The 22,456-nt window shown below is 36.5% G+C and overlaps 1 protein-coding gene across 2 annotated transcripts in view; it reads left to right on the plus strand.

Moving 5' to 3' along the window:
* Positions 1-530: 530 nt before the first annotated feature.
* Positions 531-22,456, plus strand: part of slc6a9 (solute carrier family 6 member 9) — a 74,349-nt gene continuing 52,423 nt past the window's right edge. The window contains exons 1-2 of one of the 2 annotated variants that reach the window (XM_028472197.1): positions 531-596; positions 10,053-10,345. In XM_028472197.1, the coding sequence (XP_028327998.1) occupies positions 10,316-10,345 (30 nt within the window). In that variant the 5' untranslated portion in view covers positions 531-596; positions 10,053-10,315. Of the gene's footprint in view, positions 597-1,467; positions 1,594-10,052; positions 10,346-22,456 lie in introns of those variants that run through there. The other variant, XM_028472195.1, reaches the window with a different exon arrangement.

Below are 22,456 nucleotides of genomic sequence, written 5' to 3' on the forward strand. Positions count from 1 at the left end.
GCTGCGTCTGGAAAGAATGTTGGTATATTGATACGGCAACTGTACGGATAGCCACTGGCTTTTTAATATTGTTATATCTTGTCGCAGGATATATATCATCCCACCTTAACAGTATTCATACATGACTGAATGCATGTATGATAAATAGAAAATAGAAGAATGTCTGTGAATCAACTCACCTTGTATTAACAGTTTTGCACACTTTTATAGAAATGTATCTGTATTTTTAGAACCTAAATGAAAATTTAATTACGAATCTTTTCACTTTTTATTTTTAGATAGAAAATTACATCTCACGACCCAAAAGGGGGCCACAACCAGCACTTTGGGAATCTTTGATTTTGAAAAACTAAATAAAATGATATTTTTAGTGAAATGCTGTAAAGTTGTATGCATAGGTGTATATGTCAAATGAAAATAGGTGGAACTACTTTTCTTCAAGTACCTTGTTTTAGTCATATCACCTCTTGAATCTCCCCAACTCACCAAACTCCTCAGCACCTCCTCTCACTGACACCGCCTCCCCATATGTGGGTGCCTCTCCTCGGTTTACCCCCAACCGACCCTCCAACCTGGCCGCACCAGTACCAACCAAGGTAATGTCTGATGTCTGCCTCTGGGTCTGCATGCAGGGAGAGGAGAGAAAAAAATAACTATCAAAAAAAGCAAGAAAACAAAAAAAGTGCGCCATTTTCATGATTATTGCCTCCATTCTTCATTTACACACTCCTTATTATTGATGCTTCTTTTGTCTGTGCACGCCCCGCAGCCTGGAGCTATTATTTATCGGCTGTGACTATATGCAAACTGCACTGTAACCACACCTGTCTGCAGCTTTAATTAATTACCTATGCACGGGACAGCCACTACACATGTTTTGCTGCATTATGAATGAAAACGCACCTTTCTCCCTTTTTTTTTCTTTCCATTTTTTTTTGGATAAAGTGGCTGTAAATACGCACGGATGTGAACGATTGAAGGGATCCGGAATGGTTGCGGCATGGAAAAAATCACGCATGCACCTTCACCTTTGTTGTGTTCTATGGTGTGGGACAAAGGCGGGTCCATATATGTTATTACTACTATACACCTTAATCATGTGAAGTGACTGCAGCTGTGTCAAGTTAGACATAATTATCAAATAAGGACACACACATACATATATATACATATATATATATATATACATATATATATATATATATATATATATATATATATATATGTGTGTGTGTGTGTGTGTGTGTTAATTGGGCGTGCTGTTTTGGTTAATAGTGAATATACTGTGACCAGGTGAAGAATAAACGGGTAATTGCAAGGTATTAAAGATGCACGTGCGGGGTATGGAGAATTGATGCGGTATGCGCGCGCGTGTGTATGGACAGCCCTCACATGTTGCCATACCATTACGCCCCCCGCCTGTTTTTAGAGTAAATGAGGGGAGGGCTTTAAGGAGGAGTTGTTGCCCTGGCTTTGACCGAAAGAAGGTGATGCAACTTCCAATAACTAACCCAATATTGACTGGAGGAAAGAAAGAAAGAAAAAGCCCCGTTTGCACCGTCGTTCAAAGGCGATGGTCGGTTCACCTCCACGGTAAGACAGACCCTTTATGGCAAAACATATAGGCTGATAATTTCCCATATGTCTAACTGTGTGGTAGTCCCAGCTTTGACTGTAGCGTGTCTTAACGCTCTTACAGCAGCAGAGGGTTGGTGGAGGCTCGGGAATGATGGAACACGTGTTCATGCTTCAAGTGAATTCATTCACCTTTTATGTCTCGCCGACGTTCATTCATTTCAATGAGAGAGAGAGAGAGAAAACCAAGTGGCACAGACTTGTTGAAACGGTTATATTCATACTCACTCATTATCAACGTGACGAGACACTGACAGTCAAAGCCATTTCCGTGCATATGTCAAAGTTGCAGCTCTGCAGCCCAGCACCTATCATTTTTAATCAGGCCAAAGTGGCTTGAAGTAAACTACAGTCTTTTATGAAAGAATATAAACAATATATAGCTGTATTAAAATATTCAGAATCAGAAATGTTTTTAATGGCCATGTACAGCTTTAAGGACAGTATAAGGAATTTGTCTTGGTAGTTGGTGCACAAAACAAACAAAAAAAAAAAAAAAAAAAAAATAAAGGAAAAAAAACAAAGAACAACCCAGCAACAATAATAATAATAATGATAAATATAAAGGATGAGGGATAAATAAAGGATATATAGAGAATAAAGGATATATATATATTCCATAACAATTAAACTTTCATTACACAAAACAAAATGTTAAAAATAAATTATATTACAAATGAACTTTTAAAATGGTATTACTTAAAAGCCTAATAAAAACATTTGGTAACGCTTTACTGGAAGTTTTATACATAAAGCTGACATTACGCTGTCATTATTATTAGGGATGTCCCTAATCCCGATACAACTTTTTCACTTCCGATACGATACCGATATTGCGGCCTTGAATAATGATCAATGCCGATATTAATCAACTACAATATCTGCACGAATCATACATACTTTTATTGCTTATTTTGTAGTGTGGAATGCGAGAAAAGGCTTGATAAGTGATGTTACTCAACCAGAGCCCCCCCCCCACAATAGGTTGTGGCACAACTCTTGCACAAATAATTCAATATTATATTCAGCTTCCTTTGAGCATGAAGCAAAAATAACAGTACAACATTTCTAAGTAATCATTCATATTGAATTTTTTTGGAGTTTTATTATATTTTTGCAATTACGTTTCTGTTTTAATGCAAATTGTTATTGTATTGTTTTTCATATATTTTGTTCTATTTATTCTTCGGGTAACCAGCCAGCAGTTCTGTAGTGTAAATTAGGGTAGCTGTACTTCAAGAATATTAGTCCAGGTGCTGAAAAGTGAAAATGAGACCCAAGAGCTTTAGGAACACAAAATAAACAATGCATCGACTCAGATCATTTTCATCGACTAAAAAAAAACAATCCTCTAAAAAAACAAAATAAACAACAAAAAATAAGTGCATTCTTATCAATACAGCTGGCCTTCATTAGAAACGATTGACAGTACTAATAGTCATTAATAATGAGTTAGCGGAACTGTGCTTTTACTTGTTATTTGACTTTTGTACATAGTTGACTTTGTGCCAACACTGGTAGTAGCCTTACCTATCACCAATAGCTTTGTTTTTAGATAATAATTTTACAGTTAAATTAACCAATTATGTTAAGATTATACACTTTTCAAATATACTTCATGTGGTTTATTATATCCCCTTACATGAAACCAGTATTCTCACACTAGTCTGTGAAACACTTACTTTTTAAAAGTTATGGCAATTTAAGAAGTGACCAAAATGTAAAGAAGCAGAAAAACAAACAGTGCTTGCCAAAAACTCCCACATTTACCAGTTTTTAAATCTTATTACTCTTTTTGTTATCTTTACTTGTTTAACTTGTGAATTGAGACTTGGCTCCAGATGTTGTATATACAGTACATACCTGTGATATAACCAGATTTTGTTGCCCATGTGAATGGTAAAAGTAGGGTATGTCAACAGACGTCGTGTATACTTGAATGATAGCAGCTCCAGCACTTAACTGTCATACCACCTTCTCCCCACCATATTCCCCAACACAGAGACAGTAGAGCATTTCTTTCACCTAACTACACACCTCTGTGTGCTTTCCTTCCTCTGCTGCTGCTGCTGCTGCTAGGGTTTACATCTAGAAAGAACAGGGATCTCTTTATTTGAATGGAAACAGTTCTAAAGGTTAAAAATAAAGATCATTGGTGTTTCATTTGTATTTAAACAACAGACTAAACAACAAGATGATGGATCAGCAGCAGCATACCAGGTCACATGGAAACATGGTTGTGGTTTAGCAGAATTGTATTCAAAACTACTTATAAGTCAAAAACACAAGTCGCTAAACAAAGTTGTTGTCACGAGTTGAGTTGTTGGAGGACCCAGATGTAGAGCATGGAGGCAGCATACAGGAGTCACACCCATAAATGTAGCCATGATAATTTAACCAAAACAACAAAGTACATAGTAAAGCTAACCCAAGAAAACCTGACTTCACTCAACCTGGAGGTGGGCACACTAGTTATACTCAACCGCCCCATGATGCATTGCGAGCGGAATGTAAAATCAACTTGGGACCGGCTTCAAGCTAAAAATCAAACAACCCCTTTTCAAAATGAAATAATCTCTAATTGTCTTCCATTTGTTTTGTTTTTTAAACACTTTTGTAAATAGTGCTCTTGTTTTGAAGTGAACCGGAAGTTTTGCCAGTAGCACAATGGCTGGTTTCTGAAAATCTTGGCATGAAATGTGTTTTCGCGATTAAATTAAATTCAACTTTATTTGTATAGCACAAATTACAACCAAGTCGTCTCAATGCGCTTATCAAAATATGAAATTCATAATAAGAAAGAAAAAACCCAACAAGATCCAAATGAACAAGCATTTAACGACAGTGGGAAGAAACAACTCCCTTTTAACAGGAAGAAATCTCCAGAAAAACCAGGTTCAGAGGTGGCAGCCATGTGCCTTGGCTGGTTGTGGTTAGTAAACAGAAGGACCAACAGAACAGGATGGAGAGATAGAATATCAGTGTCCTAGACTAGTTGAGCCGTGAACCACAGATCAGGAACTGCCATCATCAGCTTCACGACACCAGAGAGAGAAGGGCGAGGAGAAGGCACTGACTGCAGAAAAACATGATACTAAAACTATTAAAACTATTAAACTGTGTTCAAGATTTTACAGGAAGCCAATACTGGAGAAATATGCTTTCTGCCGTTTGTACCTGTTAGTATTCTGGCTGCAGTATTCTGGATTACCTGTCAGGACATCCTGACAGTAGGGAGTTACAATAATAGTCTAGATGTAACAAATGCATGGGTTCGTTTTTAAGCATCACTCTGGGCCAAGATAATCCTGATTTCAGAGATATTACGGAGAGATTTGTTTAATATGAGAATTAAAGGATAAGTCACTATCAAAGATAACATCTAAGTTTTTTATTGTGGTGCTGAGTAATGCCATCCAGAGACACTATTTGCTCTGATAATGGCCACATGTTGATATTCTACTTGGTCACTTTCTCACTTAAAATGTTTGCAGAACTTTTAAAGGTGGCGAATCAACAGATATTTAGCCTCAGTGTGCTTCAGGTTTTTGTCTTTGGTTTGAAATGCATCTTGGAAAACTAAATAGTATACTTCAGTGGGAACGGTCCATCCTAATCATACTAGTAGTATATACTCATTGAGTTTGTAGTGTATAGTACTTTAGTGTGCAATTTCTAAGCAGGAACACCTGAAAGCGCTGAGACACAAGAACTAACAAAGATAGTAAGTCGAAACCCAAAAGCTATTCATATAGCTCCATAAACAGAGACTGAGTGGAGAGAACATTCACTAAAAGAGGAATCTACAATGAGCTTGAGAACAAAATACACACATCACAGAGACCATGACAGTTAACATTAGATAAAATAACAGGACATTTGTATTGTTAAAGCAGCAGGAGTGATAATCTTTGGTGGTTTTTACAAGCTGCTTTCCAGTGCAGGGATTGGATTTGATCACACTTGATCTAATACAAAACTAAAAATCTCTTAAGCAAATGGAGTTTTACATATCTGCACCTTCTGCAGTATACTTTAGTGGCAATGACCAACGTTTTTTTCCCCCTCCCCTGGTCTGTTTCACAGATTATGCTGTCAGATAACGCTGTGTTATTTTTGTGCAGTATACATGTCTGGACAGCTGGTATGGCCAGATATTTTTGAGCTAAACATGGAAGATTAGGTTTGGGGAGAAGGAGTTGAGCATTAAGCAATGGGAAAGAATACAGGTTTAATGCACTTTTTGTTCAATTAATCAATCCAACTTTACTTTTTATAAGATTTGTATATTGTTACAATTGTAAGTGTTTCATAGGTTAAAAACAACAGCCTAATAAAGCCATTGAATCCCTATTTATGTAAACATTGAAAAATATTGTATTTATTTAATTATTATTATTTTTTAGTTCAATACATTTGACAGCAACGTAAAGGGTATAGATCACAGTACAAAAAAGGTATAAGAATCCCATTATGTTCACAGTGAAAAAGTCCTTTGTATTTGCACACAAAACTGCCTGTGAAAAAAGGTTCTTCTGACTTTAAATGTTCTATTTAGCCTATAATAATAATAATAATAATAATAATAATAATCTTTAACCACCAGTAGAGGACACCAAAGCACAGTTTCATCTTTGATCAATCCATCCAGCAATGAGATCATTATGATTAACTAACTAATCCTTTCTGATAGCTTATTTCTACTGTGTGGTATCCACATGACTCGGCACTATGTGGTTTTGGATATTTGGTTTTTTACCAGAAGACATTCACTGTGACCTTTGATTAAAATATACATTTTAAGTAGTTCTTTAAATGTGACGAAAAACGGTTGAGGATGTTGAGAGACGAGTGTGCTTGATTCTTGGTGATGTATAAACGCGAGAGAAAAAGACTTAAGGTGGGAATGTTTATGGACCTCGCAATTTGATTCAATTAGGATTCTAGGGTCTAAGATTATGAATCAGTTATCTATGCGATGCATCTTGAATCGAGTTATGTAGATGGATTTATCACGGCATTTCTTTGTTTCTCATCGTGACCACTGATGAATTGTTGTTAAAAACTTTGTATTAAGCGAAAAAACTAAAGCTCCACCATAGTGGTTTTCAAATATCAGTTGAAATTAGTGATAGACCGATACATTGGCCAGCCGATATTATCGGGCGATTTTTGGATTTTTTACGTGTATCGGCATCGGCCAATGCAGGCTGCTGCGTTTGCCGATCTGCCTTATTTACAGAGAGCAGAAATATTTTTTTACTTGTCCTTGTTCTACAGCACCTGTTTTTAATATTTGTTAAATATTTTTACTTGTCATTCTACCTCACTTTTGTTAATTTCAAGAAAGGTTCCTTTTTTAAAAATTGAGACTCGTACCATCATTGTGTAATTTTTATGATGTAAATTCAGGAAGCAAAAGTAGTATCAGCTCCAAATACCGGCAGTCTGTATCGGCATCGGCCCTAAAAAAAGCCATATAGGTCTATCCCTAGTTGAAATTTCTTCTACACTATCTCATGTGATTTACCCTTTAAATAATCAATTAGAAATGATTTTTACCTTCAGCAAGGAGGTAAAAAAAAAAAAAAATCACTGACGTTCATTTTTTTGTTTGACTTCAAGCAGGATTACATTAAAAGTACTTAATGGAAGTTTTAACCAAATATAGACTTTTTGCTATGGACGTTTCCATTACATTTCCGGGGTGGGGGGAGGATCCCGATTATTATACTGATTCTGGATCAGTCAAAAAAATTTCCCTTATCATTGGTGAAAAAAAAAAAAATATATATATATCCTGGTCGGTAATTGACCAATATTTATGTAATTTGACTCGGTTATGAGGGGGTTGGTTCCTCAATTACCCCACCAAAAAATAGGTGTGCACATCCGAGGATATCAGCTTTGTAAAAACCTCAATATCTGTATCGCCACTAAAGATCACGCTTAGAAATAAGTTTCTTTTCCAGCTGGTCAAATATGTCTATTCAAATCAGTGATAAATTAATTTGATCATCTTTACTATGAAATGAATTGTTCAAAAACACAGTTTGGGAAGAGTGTCAACCTTTGTAACACGCATTACTTGAATTTATTAATAACCTTCCATCCTAAATCCATTTTGTAATATTTGTCTTTGTGTGCTGAGCGTTTAGTGTGTTGTAAGCGTATGTGAGGACTCGGAGCATCGTGGATGATTGTTATTGTCTCTGGTGATGTTTCTGGGTCAAGGTCCCTGTACATTTGCAAAGATAAGAGAGGTCAACCTCTGCTGGGGTATACATTGGTGTTTGTTAATCTGTTTCTTAGAAACTGTTTTGTCTGCTTTAATTGAACTATTCAGAGTTTGGATAAAAGCAACTAAAATGGCTTTGTGAAAGAAGCCATCAATGTATTTCTATATTCCTGTATTTGTATTCTCACTGCTAAAGACATTATTATCCCCCGCCACAAAACGTGGAAAGGGGGATATAGGTTTGAGCGCCTTCTGTCCAAGTTAAATTGGACAGCTTTTCTCAGAAACTGTTCAAGATAGGATAACCAAATTTGGTGTGTGGCTTCAGGGTAAGAATACTTTGATGGAGTTTGAAAATGAGAAGTGTGCAATTATTTTTTCTAGAATTATTGCCCTTGTTCCGTTTTTCTATACTGTGTTCGAGGTATCTTCAAAGGGGACAGCTTTTCTTAGAAACCGTTTAAGATATACTGTAGTTAGTAATTTTATATTATACAATATTTTCTTATGTATACATCTACATTCTTAGATTTAGGACATTTAGGAAAAGGTTGTGAGTTATAATGAAAACCAATCTGGCGGGGGATGTTGATGACTATATCTTGTATTTTTTTTTTTTTTTTTTTTTCTTTCTCCTGTGCTTAAATTCCTCATACAGTGTCAGTTTTTTTAAACTTATTTTTCTTGTAACAGTTTGTGTTTGCAGAGTTCGAAAGTGACGTTTATATTATGTAACAACCTTTTGGGATTTCATTCATTATGCCGTCTACTGAGATTACTCTTTTTCTGGTGCTAACCTAGGCATTAGCACCAGGTCGGTCAAAACAAGGGTAATAACACCCCTCCTCTTAGTGTTGCCCAATAGGTTGCGTACATTAGTGGAGCTGATAAGTGAAACAGAGCCAAAATCGTAGACTTAAGACTTAATAGTTTCTCACATCTAAACTGGTTTCTATGTCAGTTGGTTGTGTTTAACTGCATTCAATTTCTGTCTTGATATGGCAAGAGTCACTTTAACACACTATAGCGTCTCCACGTCTTTTTCTAAGTGTGCAGCTTGCTGTATATGATGGATGTCTTGAGGCTGTTTCAAGTCTCCATGCTTACTACACATGTGGCAGGCGATATGCATGTTTTGTGTGTGTGTGACATTGAACTGTATCTATATTTAGCTACCTAGTCCCTTTTCTTTTGCAGGGCTGCTCAAGAAAGTATAAAAAGATAGAAAAAAAAACATTAAACAGTTTGTAGGCTACCAAATAATTCAGTTGTAGATATCTCAGTCCTTCCAAATATCCACAATATTTGCAGAGCTCAGTTTTCCAGTTCTTTGATCACATGACAGCAGTCATTTTTCATCTCAAATTGTTGAAAAAAACTAAATTTTCCCAAAATCTGGTATATTTTCCACAAATTATTCCACAAAATTTCACCCAAATCATGCAAATTTAAGTGAAAATTCTGCAGGGACTGATACACTTAATGCAAAATTAATGTTACATTTTCTCTTTTTCCACCTAAAATCTTTGGCCCACTTAAGCTGAAACTGGTCCGTATTTGGCCCTGAACGAAAATTAGTTTGACACCCCTGATTTACAATAACCATGGGAAATAATTTTCAAGTTAAAATAATTGAACAAGAAAACTATGCCCTTAAGAGGTCCTTAAATAATTTGTTTATGTTCATGACCTCACAATAATCAACACATCTCTTACTATTGTACCCATTATAACCAACATATATTTCTTTTAACTCCTGGCTGAGTGTGCTTTCCCCAGTCTGGCTTGGTACAGCAATTGTCAAAGGGAAACATTTAGACTGCCCAAACAGTTAATCTCTTTACACAAAAGGGCACTTTGTTATGGCAGCTGCTTCGCCACAAAATGCAAATCTTTACTGCATGTTCTCTAAATGATCTCTTCCCGTCCTTTCCAAGCGGAACCTCAGAAGTCACATTTTCTGTTAAGTCCAGCCAATGTAAAAAAAAAAAAAAAGTGCTAATTGTGTTTTCACGCTTTACCTCAAAGCAGGTCGTGTCCGAAGACTCGGCAACTGTTTTGAACTTGGACTAAAAAGGGACAAGTAACTAAAAAGTGTTTCCTTGCCTCCCCCCCCCCCTTCTTTCCTCACTTTTCTCCTCCTTCCCTCCTCTTTGCCTGTCACGTGTTCCTTTCACAGCATAGAAAAGTTTCTGGATTAGGGCAGAATTAACACAAAGCGGCAACGCCACTCCAGCTACGCTCACAAACAATATAGAAGAGGCGAGAGGAAGAACGGAGAATAGAGAGAGCAACGCGGCGAGGTGAAGATACTCTAGCAAAATCTCGGCTACCTCTGAAAACTGCAAACTAATAGCCAGAAGTGGACAAGTGCATCCCAGAGAAAGAGAGAGAGAGAGAAAAGAGCGAGGCTGAGGATCTTTGCCCCCAAGGTCCTGAAGGATGGAGGAAAAGCGGTTTGCTGGCATCCTGGTGAGTTTTACTTTCACTGAGTGACCACATGCCCACGCTGTTACATCATGAGATGATAAAACTCAAGGATGCAACTAAAACGCAACTATGACAGCGAGTGCGTGGGCACTAGTTGTGCCATTCTTGCCTTCTATCTTTAAGGTTTTAGACCTTGTTTTCAAATTTCACAGTATCTCAATCACTCATTAAAATGACACTTAAAAGTGCTCGATCTTCACTGGGAGGTTTTCCCTCCAGTTCTCTGCTGGAGTTAGGGCTGGACGATATGGACCAAAACTCATATTTCAATATTTTTTCTGAAAATTCCGATATACGATAAATCTTGATAATTTTATTTCAAATAAAGTCTTACCAGGAAGACAATTATGGGTTAAATTTGCTTGTGTAAAATGCCACACAGACACATTTATTAACAAACAGCTGCACAATGTGTGCCACTTTTGGCTCCTATAAGGGACAGCACGTGTGAGTGAGTTCTCTAGTGTGGTCTGGGTTAGGACACACTCACTGATCATCTAACTGAGCTTTGTATCCTGTTCTGAGAAGTAGAGAAAAACTACCCTTAAAACGTGTATTCTAATACAAAATAAGCCATTATAATACATGTAAAAATTGTAAAGAAGGACGCTGTTTGACTGTACTCCACAAATAATATTAAATAGTTGTGTAATAGATATATCTCGATATAGACGATAGTCATTTTGTGTGAGTGAGTTCTGTAGTGTGGCTTGTTTCTTAGAAAGAAATGACTCCTAAAACGCATATTTTAATACAAAATAAGTTATAAAATATATATATATATATATCTCAGAGATATGGACAATTGTAAAGGACACCAACTGTACTCTATTTTACAAGTATTTAATATTATTCATAGATATATCAAACTAGACAATATTGTCATTTTCTATATCGTCAAAATAGAAAACTCGATATATCTTGAACCACGATATATTGGCTATCCCTAGATGAGACTAAAATGCACCTATGACAGTGAGTGGCATGCATCTCACAGTATCTCATAATCACTCACTCCAAAAGTCGTTATTGCATAAAAGTACACTAAAAAGTGGTAGAGGTTTTTCCCCCATTCTCTGCTGGAACTCATTCATTTATTGGGTTTTACTCTTTATGATTCCCTCCTAATCATCCTGTTGCTGGTGCAAGAGACTGAGCTGTCGTCTCCTGCTGTTTACACATGTTGGTGCTACCTGCTCACCATCAGAGCCAAAGAATCACAAACCTCATAAAAACATGCTGCCATCAAAGTTTCTTGCTTCTCACCACGTTTGCTGTTCATCAGTAATTTGAAAGCTGCAACAGTTGCCAAAAAAAAAAAAAAAGGTTTCTGACTGTTTTGGATTTGCAGTTTAAGACATGAGGCCAAGAGGTAAGAAATGTCAATGGCAGGCCTTCACTTTGTCAGCCTTTAAATAGAGATTTGGCATCATTGGTAGTCAGGTCATTTCTTCTCCGTCCTATCTGCCCAAAGTCTCTCAGTCCGTCTTGAGACGGTGATAAACATGAACTCTAAGGTCTCTCTCTTTCTGGTGACATTTTTGCTTGTTTGAAGTCTTGCTTTTCCCAGAGATTATATTTTTTTTCATTTTGAAAGCTTCTTTAAGATCTTGAACCTTGTTAAAATGCATGAGAACTGTCTGAACTGTAACTCAAGAGCAGAGCGATATTTGTCTCTGCCTGCTTGCGAAGGTGACTTTAAGATGAAATCCTAATCTTGCTCTTAAAATGTTTCCCTGCCTTCTTGGTTAAGATAAGATTACTGCGACGAACATCTAAGATAAGTTAAGGAGTTTAAACGTTGTTAGTTCTGGCAGATAACCTGATTGAAAAAAACCTGTCTCACAGTGATCATTAGGTCCACTTAAAGGGTTCTAATAGAGAGAATGGGGGTTCCATCCCAAGGCTACATCCATTTATGTGTCACCGTGTCCTGAGGCAACACACTGAACCCTAATGGTAGATTAGCGCCTTTCATGGCAGCTCTGTCCCATTGGTGTGTAATTGGGCGAATATGGATGATTTTATAAAGCACTTTGGCACTATTTACTAGTTGGTAATTAAAGTGCAACATAAATTAAGTCCATTTACAATTGAATTCTCACTCGTGTTGACCGTGGTCTACTGCTCCTCTCATACGAGGGACATTAATTGCATGCTGTTGCTCATCAGCTTCATGGTTTTTAGTGTTTTGTAGTTAGATTTGTTTTCACTGTTGCCTTTCTATTGTCTTGATTTAATTTGGCAATCCACTTATGTTCTCAACTATCACCAAGGAATTTAACACAGAACCATTACTTTCTGGCTATTTTGCTTTATTATTTAAAATGTTTTGAGATTTCATGGACAAAATAAGTTTAATTACATTAACTGAAATACAAAGACAAGCCCATCTGCATCTTCATATGCTTTAAAATAGGGTTGGGCATTGTTTGAATTTGAACAACTCCTGTTCCGATTCCCAATTTGGATTCTTCAAAGAGGCAGGGTCAAAATGTGTTAAATCAGCTAGCTAACCAGAGGTCCTTCTGGTTTAATAGTCTGAACCTCACCGTGAAGTAGAATTCCATTAACTTTTTACTTTTTTATTAACTTTACTAGGAATATCTCACTGGGCTGTTTTCAACTCCTATATAAATATCAAATCTATAAACTTCAGCATAAATATACATTTGGATTCTTCTTCGTTGGTGTTTGGCGGGTTCTTCTTCTGGTTGGCAGACTTGGTATCGGAAGTAGGAATGGAAATTTAAACATTTTAACGATTCCGGGACAATCTGAAAGTTATTCCCGGGACCAATCGATAGCCAACTCTACTTTTAAAGGTTCTTAATAAACCTAGTATTCTGATTCACTTTGTAGGCTTTTATAATATTTTATTGCACTTTTCCATCTTCGCTGTAGTATCCAAGTTTATTTTGTTGCCGATTCCATGTAAATCATGTCTAGTATTTGAAAAAACCCTCTGTTTCCTGTACACTTATTTTGGAAAGTTGGTATTTATGTGGGCCCAGATGGTTGGTAGATGGACCTGTCATGGTAAATCTTGGGACACACAAGACGCTCGCTTCCTGCTACCGCTTGGCTCTGCTGGTAGCCTTCTGCCAGGATTGTTTCTGACCAAACTCAATTGTCCAACTCGCGCCCAGCAGTTAAATGGAACCCCATCTCCTCAATCTTTCTGCAATGTCTTTGACTGCTCTGGAAGGCCCCACTTCCACCTAGCCGATGGGCAGATGGTGCCCTGGCACCAGGTTTTACTGGACGGCTCGCTGTCTCTTTTCACCCTTCCTTAGTTACTGCTTACTCAGTCTCTTACATTCATGGTGGTTGAATAACCGTTGTTTAAAAAGGTATGCATCAGGATGTGGAAAGAGGAGGTGCTGAACTGAAGTTGTGCTTATTTGTCTGCTGAGCGTTGTTCTTATGTCAGGCTGTGCAGACCACAGCTGCACCTCCATCATTACCAACACCAGATGGAAGAAAAGGTCACCCAACACTGGCTGTGGATCAAAGTAGAATTTAAATGCATTCCAATTACCACTCCTACTCCTCATGGAAACTCCTTACAAAAGACTTTAGAGAGATGTATTGATTAATCAATGAATCAGCATCATTTAGGCTGGCCTTTTATGGTCACTGCATTATACAGTATATACACACACCTGCCATCTCTTCACAGCAAGTCAGTGTAAGAGCAGTGAATAGTTCACACTTCTTTTTTTTTTAAATGTGTGGTCAGTGCTAAAGTAGTTTATGTCATGATTTCAATGAGTTTTAAATATAACAACTACACTACAAATGCATGTCTTATGTCATCGTTTTAATTCCTCTCTGTAAAACATGCTGTCACAGTACAACAGGGCCACTTTCACAGGTGGAAGGATTTAAGCAGGGGCACTGAAAAAGCAGTCCAAAATGTGCGCTTCAAAACAGAAAAATAATCGTGACTAGTCTACAAAATTAAAAGATATGATTAGTTTTGTAGTAGACTAACCTAAGTTGCAGCTTTAGTTGAGTGTAAATCAGTTTGTCAGCACAGTCTTCTGCATGTAATACCAAATCCTAAATTTACCTTTGAATACAATGATTATTTGTTAATAACCATATTTGCAGTGCTTAAAAAAAAAAAAAAAAAAAAAATATATATATATACATATATATATATATGTATATATATACAAGGTACAATGTATGTTCTTCTAGGACTTAATCAATACACAAGCCTAAGGAAACCTTTCATAAGTATTCAAATATCACAACAAACACATACTTCACACAAATCCAACTGTTAACAGCTATATGTAGTGTGTAATGAACAAATTGTCTTCAAACAAATGTACTGGTGGGTGGAATTTATTTTATAATAGCTTTACAATATGTTGGTAGTTTAGTGCTTTAGTGGAATTTGCTAGCACTCCAAGTTTGCTAGATTAATAAGGGCATCCAGATTGACCAATGGAGTGTATTTGACGTAGTGATTGTTTTTTTTAATGGTCTTGTAACAGACAGGTACAGCCTGAAGATGATGCCCAACATTGTGGGTGGAGTCAGTTCAGATATAGGCTCCACCTCCCCTTACGACTCAACTGTGAATAAGTGGATCTAGGTGACAGATTATAAACTGTAATTCTCTAATTAATAGTGATATAATATATACTCTAATGTTAAAGAAATATAAAAATCCACAATAATTATTGATTATCTATGCAAATGAGATAATTCCAGAAAAGTTTCATTTAAAGTTAAGGTTTTCATTTTTAAATAAATGAAAACCTTAACATAGAATGAGATAATAGTAAGTGATTAGAATAGAACACACCTTTGTTGATCCCCAGAGGGGAAATTCACATTTGCAGCAACATATGAGCAAAGAGCAAGAACAAATATAAATACTAACATAGTATTATAGTACATGAATTAGAAAAACAACAATTAATCATTACAGATTAATTTCACATTGTGACTCTTTATGAACTTATGTAAGAACCATATTGATGTGCCAGTCAGCCAGTAGAGTTAACAGCAGTGCTCAGTAACCGTGTTGACTGCCCCTGGGGCGAGAGGCCATCCAACAGATGTGAACCGAGAGAGAAAAAGAGAAAGAGCTCTGAGGGCAGGTGGAGGACAATGAAGACAGGCTTCATTTCTGCTTTTTGTATTTTCACCTGACTAGTGGAATAATAGAAAATGAGAGGGGAAAAAAAGAAAAACAATAGTATCTTCACAGAGCATCGGTAACAACCAGTGCCAACCTAACGGATGCTACTGTGGCAAACACACAATTGAGTGACAAAGAGCCTGAAATGCCAAACACGTCCACTGCTGGGCACTCTTGAAAAGGTAACTCACCACCAACCAACGTCTTGTGTATGCTAGCGCGCACACACACACTTTGATTTCATTGGGAAAACCCACTCAGCTTGAAAATGTCTTTCTGATTTAATGCCCCCCCCCACACACACACACACACACACCTCCCTTTAAGGCCTTACAATAAACACAAGCAAGTCTGAGAGAGTGGCTTCACACTTTTCTCTCTTGTCATCCTCTGAATCGGGTTAAATTATGGACCGGATTCTAACATGGCGTCCACAACAGGTGGACTATAAATCCTGCCAGTTTCATTCAGTATTGTTTTCATTTTTAATGTTTTTTTTAAAACTTTTTTCAAAAGTTGTCTCAGAACTATATATTAGCCATTTGTTGCATTTGAACCAAAACTCTTGGTTTGGTGTGTGGATGTGATGGTTTAATAGCATGCCTGCATATGTCAGATGTACGCATGCATTACTCTTTAAAAAGTTAAGCATTGCATTGTTCGGGAGGACATGACAGAGGACAAGGGCGTAAAAATAACGCACAAAAAAAAAAAAAAAAAAAAAAAAAAAAAGCAGTTAATCTTTTTTTTCGCACTCCAAACAACGCAGAACCTCTCATTTCACGAGTTCCCGGTATACCCATAATACTGATGCACAGACATAAGAAACGGGAGAACCCGAGAAGTCATTGCTGTGTTTTATGGACATTAATTTTAGTGTTTCAAACCAGGATGGAAAACAAACTTAATCCATCACCTTCATCAGTTGGTCTATTTATTTCCTTATCACTGTTTTGCACTGTTCAGTTAACACTTCTCTGGAATTTACTGAATGTCCTGTTTTTTTTTTTGAATACACAAGAATAAATTTGTTTTTAAAGTTAACAAAAAAAAAAATGTGGAAAAGCATGAATAATATATAGCTTACGTAACTTTAAGTTTACACATCACAATATTCTTTATTCATATTGCACATTATGTTTGCACTCCGTGATGAAAATTAACACAATTGTTTAAGCTCATTTATTATTGTCTTTGTTTCAGTTTCCAACTTAAATTCCATTTAAGTTGGAAAAACTTTGCTTCGTGTCAAATATTGTTAGGCGATTAATTATTAGATTAACTTTATAATTGAGTACCACCACTAAGAATAATATGTCAGCATTTTTTTAATTTTATAAAACTGCAGATTATATAAAGAACATTATATAATGTGTAAATGGTCTTTGTTTTGAGTTTTTTTTTTTTTATTAAACAATATGGTACAAATTTAAACCATCTGTTGTCTGATGTTGACATTGAGACCTAAACATGTGATATCCACAAATATACAGTATATATATATATATAAACATTATTAGTTATGAAAGCATTCTGTAGTTAAGTGCCTGAAATATTTATATTTTAATAGTACTCAGAGGCAGTATTTAGACTGCTAGATAGGAACTAGTTTACAGACAAGTGAACAGGGAGGTTTTTAGGGCTTTTGATGCTACATTTGTATCCACAGACAGAGAGTTGTGAAGCTGCGATACCTTGGACAGTGTTATTTATCTTTTGAAGGATAAAACGAGTCTTCCTTTGGGACTTTTTCACCCGCGCGCACTCATCACATTTTGAGCGCGACAGTGACTTCTGCCACGTGAGGCCAACTTCTCTCACATGTTCCTCACTTTCCTCCCCAGCAAAGGTCCCATATGTTTGTCAAAATGTGTATATGTTGTGTGCTTTTTTCCGGCTCGATTTGTTCCCATGCCTTCCCTCCAATGAGCCCAGTTCTCCCTGGGGGTCCGAGCCCATGCCTCACGCTATTTATACTGACTAACAGCTGGGGTCCTCCCAGCTAATGTAGTGAGGGATGAGTGTTGTAGGGTAGGGCGGAAAAATTATCATGGAAACTTCAGGTTTAACCAAGCGTTGCAAAAAAAAAAAAAAAAAAAAAAAAAATCTCTCTTCACTTTTTTCTGCTTTTGTCTTATTTTCTGTCATTTGTCTTTGTCCCATGGGTGCCCAGGACCTGGCTATCTAAGGTCGGCTGGACGACATGAATAAACATTTACTAATTATTTTTTTATGCTTTCTGTTAGGGCTGCTCGATTATCCAAAAAATAATCATGCTAAATATATTCTTCAAACATAAATAAAATCAAGTATTTTCACTTTCGCACAAAATAAAACACTTCTTGCATGTGATTTGTCTTTGCTTTAGATCATCAAACCAAAAGTGTTCCCATGTATGATAATAGGGCTGGGCAATGTATTGATATTCAAGTTTTCTATTTTGCTGATATGGAAAATTACAATATCGCTTTTATCAATATACATATTTGTATAGTTTATTTTGTATTGGCTAAGGGAATTTACATCAAATGAAAATTTCTTTATTTTTTATAACTTAAAAATTTAAATATGGTCAACTAAAATGTAACTTAATCATTTTATTTTTTAAGCCAAAGGTTGTACAGTAGAACAGTCCTTTTTACCCTTCCATTTATGCCAGGTTAATATATCAAGATTTGTATTTTGGTGGCAGAAAATGACAATATTGAGATTTTTTTTTATTAAAATACTTGTTTTAGGAGTCGCTGCTCTCTCTCTCTTCTGCTCAGTGATCATCTAACTGAGCTTTACATGTTCTGAGTACATCCTAACCCAGAGCTTAATCCAAACAAGACACTACGGAACTCACTCACACGTGCTGTCCCTTAAAATATTAAAGTAACACATATTGTGCAGCTGTTTGTTAATAAAAAGAAAATTGCCTTTGTGGCATTTTGCATGAGCAAATTTAACCCAGAATTGTCTTTCTGGTCAGATTAATTTCAATTTAAATTATCAAGATTTATATCAAATAATCACATTTTTGGGATAAAATATTGAGATGTGAGTTTTGGCCCATATTGCCCACCCATATAAGAGAATTTGACTTGCCTTGCTTGTTTACCAAGCGTTTTTGCTGCATTTCTCCTGTCATGTTTTAAGACCGCTAGCAATAAGTTTCCTTGTGTTGGCCTGCAGGCTAGAGCGTTAGCTTTGAGAGCAGCATGAAACAACTCCGTATTAATAATCGATTTCTCATTTTTTTCAAGCTTTATTCTTTGTAGATATTGTAAATCGTAGAAGTTTGTTTTGTTTAGCAAATAAAACATTTTTTTTTTTTTTAAATAATTGTTTTTTCTCAATCATGTTAATTTTGTTATCGTTGAGTGTAGTAATCAAAATCAAATTTTTATTAATTGCACAGCCTTACTTTTACTTCCTGTCTACACACATGCACTGGTAAGCCTGAGTGAGAGTCATAGGTATTGTAGAGCTGAACGATGGCAAAAATGATAATCACAATTACTTAACGTGTGGGAAAAAAAAAATATATCTGTGTTTCTGTTACACTACTTTTTTTTTTTTTTTTTTTTTTAAAGGATTTTTTTGGCTCTAGTGGCCTTTATATGACAGTTGCTTGACAGGAAAGGGGGTCAGAGAGAGCAGGGAATGACACGCAGGAAAGGGTCCCAGGCCGGAATCGAACCTGGACCCGCTGCAGGTGAGGAACTATAGCCTCTGTACATGGGGCGGGCGCTCTACCCACTGAGCTAAACACCGCCCCTGTTACACTACTTTTAAACAAACAATATGTTTACAGTGAATAATGAAGCTTTAAATAAGAATTACACCAAGAAAAATTAACCCAAGAATTTTTTATGATAGAGTGCAGAGCCCATGTTTTAAATGTACTGTAAATATTACAGACGATCAAATTTATTTAATCGTGGCAACCAAAATTGTGATCACGATTAAAATGTGATTAATTGTGCAGCCCTAGGGTATTGATGCGTCCTTTAATTCAAGGCCACTCTCACAGCCAGACGTCCCATCATGGGGATGCTGAGCTAACGAGAGCTAATGAGATATTAACCTAATTGCAGTAAGGGGCAGTTATACAGACCCTAGTGAAGGTAATGAGGACAGACGTGACTGTGGGATCACACTAAGGTTAAACGCTGAGTATAAAAGCAGGTGAATTCATGGTCCTCAAAGGGCAGGACGCCATGCTGTGAGGCAGGGAACCAGTTTAGTTTGCTTTGATGAGACACTAATCAGTAGAGGCCAGTTAGAGGTTTATTACGTGACGTGTTGCATGTAACAAGAAGCTGTTTAATAAAATGACAAAGGTAAGCTAGAATACTTTCTTTATGAGCTGACGCCAGGGTTGGGGTCAATTTTAATTGTTAAATTGATAATTATCATTATGGCCTAATTACAACTAATTTTAAAAAATCTGTTGCTGTCATAATTATAATTGAATTGTAGTTTAGTTTTGATAATTGACTTTGTAATTGCCATGAAAATTCTATAAAAATTGTCAATTATAATTCAACGCTAAACTGGTCAACCATGTTACAGTTCTATGTAGTTGGTTATTAAAATATATTTCATATAATAATGCTGCATTGGATTTTGTAGCACTTTATCATAGACAATGCGCTTAAAATTGACGTGCATAATCTTTTCACGCCACACTTAATGGTGGTAAGCTACTATTGTAGCCACAGCTGCCCTGAGGCAGACTGACAGAAGTGAGGCTGCCATAGTGCGCCATTGGTCCCTCTGACCACAACCAACACTCACTTTATATTCATACGAGGCAATGTGGGTAAAGTGCCTTGCCCAAGGACACAACAACAATGACTTGGCTAGAGCGGGATATCCGGCTTTCCCACATCATACCATTTTAAAAAAAATTAAATCTAGAGGTATACTGATAAAAAAAAAAATAAAAGGCTTTGACTCCCTCATCAAAAATATTAAAACCAATATTTTCATTGAGTAGGAAGCCTAATAGATTAGATGATATTTATTTTTAGTGTATTTAACAGCCGGTTTAGAACCCGCTATCATTAGAAATGCTAACAGGAAGCTACCACAGGAGGAATGTTAACTTATTAGGTTTTTTTATTTCAGGACCAGTAATTCCAGTTATATTTCAGAAGATAAAAGAAATAATTGGAATTTAATTGTAATTGGAAAAAAATATTGACCCCAACCCTGGCTGACGCTAAATAGAAAATGACAGTAAATTAAAAAAACAAAGGGAAATAAAAGGTGTGCTGTCACGGGTCAGGACAAGCCCCCAATATATAGGTTCGAGAAAATGTTTTGCAATTGTAAATAAGATATTTAAATTTTAGCTATTTTGCATACACTCGCCCTGTGAAAAGACTCAGATTAATACCAACATTATCTATTTATATTTGGTTAAAACGATCCAATTGTGATCTCATGGAGCTTTAAACCTTATTACATCAATGAGCCTGTAGCAATTAGGACCCCGTGTGTTCATTTCAGAGTGATTGATTATGAAATTATTGTTGTAAATATTGTTTGTACTTTGACAAAAATCATATTCTCTTTGAAATCTAATCTGACTTAATTAAAACAGAAACTACCCAGAATGTGATTGACAACCACCGAAGTACTTTGTTAATGGTTGAGCTGTCTAACTTTCCACTGAGTATTAATTGTGTTTGCTGGCCTTTAAGACCACAAAGCTCTCACTGCTTACTAGAAAGGCCTGGAAGAGGCCTGATATGCCGTGATATTTGAGTTTATTTGTGAGAGCAGATAAAAGTACCTTGAATGAAAGAGATAAAACCACGAGAAAGATAATGAGACACTGAAAAATTCAAATCAGATATTGTTTTCCTTCTCAGACTTGTTTTCATGTTTGATTTACATCTTTCAAATGTTTTTTTTTCCTGCTTTTCACTGTGAACTGTTAAATCCGTTTTTTTTTTTTTTGAAAAGCCTGTGAGCATTTTCACCTTTAGACTTCCAGCTTCTCCTTCTACACATTCCAGAAAAATAATCCTTTTTACACAAGACCTTCTCAAATAATCCTGTTGAGTACGTGTACACCTTATATGTATTTCCTTTACAAGTTATTCGCAATAGCTGTGAAGCGTTTTTAAAATATGAATAAGGCTTGGGTTGTTGCAGTAACTATTAATCACCTACAAGGTGAACGTAATCATTAATTTACCTTTGTATATTTTAAAATTAGAAACTTAAGGTCATAATTCACTGACCCACTGGCTTGCCTAATCTTGCACAAGGAATTTAGTAAATATGGAGCTTGACTGGATATAAATGTAATGTGAGGGATTGGTACAAGCAGGCAAGACCAGTATATTGTTAATTAAAGATGAATAGTATACTGGTAAGTCAGCAGCTAGTTATATTAGAGATGTGCAACAACTTTTACTGGACCACAGTGTTGGCTCTTTCTTTAGTAGGGCCTTCGTTTCAAAATGTCCCAAACTGCGTTTCGGGGTTCACTAGGGCCGGGACAACATGTGTGAGCCGATGCGTCGTCTGACCAAAACAAAGATGGCATCGCCGGAGAATAACTAACATGAGTGGCTCCTCAGAGTTTCAAAATCGCAAGGCAGTGAAGGCACGCACTCATTCGTCGAAGGTAGCTGTTCCCCGTAACCCTTGTCCTTTATTCCGGGTGTGACCGGACGGCAGCGTGTCAACGCGACAAGGAGGAAACACCCACCGTGACATCAGCAGCAGCAGATGCGTCATTAAAATGTGAATAAAAAAAGCTTTGCTATTTTCCTGAGTCAGGGTGAGAAGTTGCTCTACACCAGTGTTTCCCAAACTTTAATATAGAGCATAATGATGGAATGAATGAGTGACAGCACATATTTTAAAGGATCAGATTTTGTAAATAAAACAGTATTTAGTGGAACCTGAATTTATTTCTATAGTTC

The sequence above is a fragment of the Gouania willdenowi genome, chromosome 17, assembly GCF_900634775.1.
Source record: "Gouania willdenowi chromosome 17, fGouWil2.1, whole genome shotgun sequence".
Taxonomy (NCBI): domain Eukaryota; kingdom Metazoa; phylum Chordata; class Actinopteri; order Blenniiformes; family Gobiesocidae; genus Gouania; species Gouania willdenowi.